Consider the following 4214-nt stretch of genomic DNA (forward strand, 5'->3'; position numbering starts at 1 on the left):
GGGGTATGGGAAGGGAGAGGAATTTCTGGATGTGTCAGTTTAGGTCACTTTATCTGTTGAGTGTGAGCTTTAAGAGATATGTATGTGTATGATTATTCACCTGGTTTAGATGAGCCGGGGCGCCGAATGAATTATCCGAGGTTTTAAATCTGTTCAAGCATGCATTTTTTCTTTGCTTTTTGACTAGGAAACCACCATTGCACCAATATGTTTGGTTACTTCTACTCATGATCTAGTGAGTTGAGAAGGCGAGGCTTATTCACAAAACGAAAGTATTTCAGGATTTCTAGTTTTGTTTTTCTCACCTGCAGTTCCGCCCCAGGATCTCTTCGCGCGTGTACTCCGTCAGCTCCAGGAAGCTATCAGACGCGAAAATCTGCCCAAAAAGAGACAATTCCATCAGTACTGCATGCACACGTAAACTGATTTCAGCTACGGCTACATACAATTGGGTTGTCTGGGAGCCTGGGGTCCGTGATGACAAAGTTCTTCTCGATACGCTCGAGCGTGGTGGCGAGGTCCAGCCCCTGCCTGATGTCCTTCTCCCTCTCCGCGCGCTCCCAGCTGTTGGTGCGCTCCACCGTCATCTTCAACTCCGGCGCCTCCACCACCGCCGGCTCCCTGCTCCCCACGGAGCTCCTCTTCCCCACCTTGAACCTGCACATACAGCCTCTGCAATTGTGAGGACGAGCTTCAAATTCATTCGATGTACAGTAACTGTGCAGCGATCAAGTGACCGACCCCATGAGGGAGGAGCGGCCGGACTTGCGCCCGCTCATCATCTTGCTCATCCGCGACTCCTCCTTCTTCAGGTCCCAGTAGGGCGACTTGTAGCCGCCGCCGGACGGGGTGGCAGGAGCCACGAGCGGCGAGCTGATCTTGTCCGCGTCGCTGGCCTTGGGCGGCTCCCGCTCCGGCGAGTCCGCGCGCCGGTGCTTCACTGTCTGCACGACCTCCGTCATCGACGACATGGCCTTCTCCTTCTGCCGGTCTGCGTTCCCACGGAGTGCAGAGAATTGTCAGTTTCAGCGCCGATCGAGTCGAGAGTGACCAGACGACGGCCAAGGCAGAGTTGTTGCGCGTGGCTCACCGTCGTAGCGGATGAGCGACACCGGCATCTCGTTCGGCCGCATGCGCTTGTCGCTCAGCCCTTCCGTGTACTTGCTCACCTCCACCTGCATCCTGCGCGTCCACCATCAAAAATAAGAGCGCAGCTCGAGCAAGAACATGTCTTCATGTCATGTGCATTGGAGAAGTAAGGTGAGCGCGTACCCGATGAACTTGATGACCTTGCCGTTGTCGTCGCGGATGGGGGTGACGGTGAGGAGATTCCAGAACGGCGTGCCGTCCTTGCGGTAGTTGAGCAGCCGGCCGCAGAAGCTCTTGCCGGCCTTCACGGCGTCCCTGATCTTGGACACCTCGTTCTGGTCCGTCTCCGGGCCCTGAAGAAACCGGCTGCACAAAAAGCAGAGCTCAGACATGCCTCATCGCACTGATCGGTCGACCAAGAAACCGGCGATGATGGCCCACGTACCAGTTGCGTCCTATGATCTCCTTGGCGGAGTACCCGGTCATGGTGTAGAAGCCGGCGCTGGCGTAGATGATGGGGATGTCGGGGCGGGTGGCGTCGGAGACGACGAACGTCTGCTGCAGGTTGGACAGCGCGTCCTTGAGCTCCTGCGACACCCGCGGCAGCGCGTCGGACGACCCGCGCCCCTCCATGGACGGCTTGGCGCTGCCCATGCCGGCGCCGCTGCTGCTGCGGCGCCGCTGCTCCGGCTTGGGCCACCACCCCTGCTGCTTGCTGCCGCTGCCTGAACCGCCCGGCTCCTCGACGATCTCCTTCCCGCTGGACAGTGACGGCGGCGTCGGGAGGGTGAAGCTGCTCTCCTCGCCGGACCCGGACCCGGACGGGAACGCCATCCACTTCTCCACTGAGTCGGCTACATCTTTGGAGCTGCCTGCGCCCGCCATGGATCACGTCACGTGCTACGCCGCTGACGAGACTGATTTGATCAGCGGTGCAACTATGGTCGACCAACCATCTGCTGAATTTCTGCACTGGAAAGAAGAAACGCAAAATTCAGGTATCTCGCATGCAGTGTTGTTATGATCTTGTCGTAAAATTCAGCAAACCGTGTCTGGGGAGAACACACACATTTGAGGTGCAACAGGTGAAAAATTGAGCAACCACTTTCTACTGTAGTATAGTGACCAATCAAGGGCTCCAAACAAATCGAACAGGGGAGTTGGATACGAATATTTTAAAGAAAAACACAACCGACTCGTGAGTGGAGATAAGCCAAGAACTACTTCTGAAGTAGGGTACATACGGAACCTGATAGATATAGTACAGTAGAGTGGAACCTACCCCTCACTGTTCCATTATCCAAAGCAGACCAACGAAATAGCGTTGGTAGCTTGGCTACGTCCAGCTCCAGCACGGAATACCGGTGTACAGAGACGGCAAGAACATAAAAGGTAAGCAGCAGGACGACGGACCAAGCATCAAAGGACACAAGTGCACGGCCCAACCAGAAAGAGCAAAAGGCAGAGGAGGATCAACCAACCTTGAGGTGTCAGGTGCGGCGCCTCCCAATGGCAGAGCAGAGCAGATGGATGGATGTAGCTATACAGACGAGGACCTATCTAGCCCGTGCGCGTGCGGAATCAGGTATCAGGTGCTGCTGCTGCGCCTGGAAGTGGAAAGCAGAGCGGCAGCGGAAAAGAATGGCGGGCGTGGCGCAAGGGAGAGGATAATGCAATCCTACCCGTGGTCGACTCACGGATGTCGCCTCGCCCTGGCGCCCCCGTTTTGTGGCCAGCGATGGAGGCACGTACGGACCCCGGCCGGTGCGACACGGGGAGGCGTCGTCGCCAGCGAGCGAGCGAGCGAGGCATCGTGCGGACGCGTTTTGCCCAGGGGTGGGGGTGGTGCTGACGGCGACGGCGACGGCGACGGGGAGATTTTTCGGGGCGGGTGTGCGGCCACGGGAGCGCGCGAGGGGATCCAGTGGATGACGGGCTGCCGGGGAGGTCCGCCTGAGCTTCGCTGTCGCGAGGTTGTTCCCGGGCGGACGAGCGAGTGTGGGACGGCGACGGGCGAGACCAGTGTGGCCGGCTGCTGTGGATAGCTAGGAACAATCGGGTACAAATACGATGGGACGACACGCGTTACAAAATTGCGTGTGCCTTCGAGATCTTCATTTTTAGCGGTAGAGATAGAGATTTAAGAAGAAAGAGTACAGTTTTGTGTATGGATGGGGGAAATTTTCCCGCGTTACAAAACTATGATGATTGCAGATGATTGGGTTGTGCTGGGGGACGACATCCACTAAGCTTCTCTTGTGGACCGTCCGCTCAGCGTGATTAGGAGACGAGAGACAAAACGGGTGCACTGTTCTATGAAAAAGAAAACTGAATGAGATAGCTATCTTCTAACACTTGCAGATCTTTTGCCGATTATCACCTCTAGTACTGTCCGAGAACTACTAAATGCCGCCTTATCTCGTAGTAGTAGTAGTAGGAATTTCAGAATTCTTGAATCACTTTGTACCCTTTATTTATCAGGACGGGTGGCTCCGGGGCAAAGTTGACAAATTTGACCTATAGACGAAATCAAATCACAGAACAAACTATCCGTAAAACTATTTCACGCGGCTGACATTTTTGTGTGACGCCCGACACGAAGGCGCCACACTACACTGTGCAACGCCTCACAGATAGGCGCTACACGGCCAGCGTCGCACACGTGTGATCAGAAAATTACTAAATCAGTGTGCAGCGCCTAGCTCCTAGGCGTTGCACTAGTGCAGCGCCTAGCTCCTAGGCGTTGCACTAGTGCAGCGCCTAGCTCACAGGCGTTGCATTAGTGCAGAGCGCCTGAGAGCTAGGCGCCACAGGTCAGCCGCGTGAAATAGTTTCACAGACAGTTCATTCTGTGATTTGATTTCGTCTATAGGTCAAATTTGTCAAATTTGCCGGCTCCAGGAGCATATACTATGGATGAATTGCAGCGCCTAGCTCCTAGGCGTTGCACTAGTGCAGCGCCTAGCTCACAGGCGTTGCATTAGTGCAGAGCGCCTGAGAGCTAGGCGCCACAGGTCAGCCGCGTGAAATAGTTTCACAGACAGTTCATTCTGTGATTTGATTTCGTCTATAGGTCAAATTTGTCAAATTTGCCGGCTCCAGGAGCATATACTATGGATGAACAG

At 55.3% G+C, this 4214-nt stretch overlaps 1 protein-coding gene across 4 annotated transcripts in view; it reads right to left on the reverse strand.

Moving 5' to 3' along the window:
- LOC123053040 (phototropin-2) overlaps positions 1-2876 on the reverse strand; it is a 19754-nt gene extending 16878 nt beyond the window's left edge. The window contains exons 1-8 of one of the 4 annotated variants that reach the window (XM_044476416.1): positions 2571-2826; positions 2372-2425; positions 1535-2061; positions 1273-1455; positions 1091-1182; positions 742-991; positions 447-657; positions 306-376 (exon numbers count right to left, since the gene is read on the reverse strand). In XM_044476416.1, coding sequence (XP_044332351.1) covers positions 306-376; positions 447-657; positions 742-991; positions 1091-1182; positions 1273-1455; positions 1535-1974 — 1247 coding nt within the window. In that variant the 5' untranslated portion in view covers positions 1975-2061; positions 2372-2425; positions 2571-2826. Of the gene's footprint in view, positions 1-305; positions 377-446; positions 658-741; positions 992-1090; positions 1183-1272; positions 1456-1534; positions 2062-2158; positions 2343-2371; positions 2426-2570 lie in introns of those variants that run through there. The other 3 variants (XM_044476415.1, XM_044476418.1, XM_044476417.1) reach the window with 3 other exon arrangements.
- Positions 2877-4214: the final 1338 nt, after the last annotated feature.

The sequence above is a fragment of the Triticum aestivum genome, chromosome 2D (assembly GCF_018294505.1).
Source record: "Triticum aestivum cultivar Chinese Spring chromosome 2D, IWGSC CS RefSeq v2.1, whole genome shotgun sequence".
NCBI classification, from domain to species: Eukaryota; Viridiplantae; Streptophyta; class Magnoliopsida; order Poales; family Poaceae; genus Triticum; species Triticum aestivum.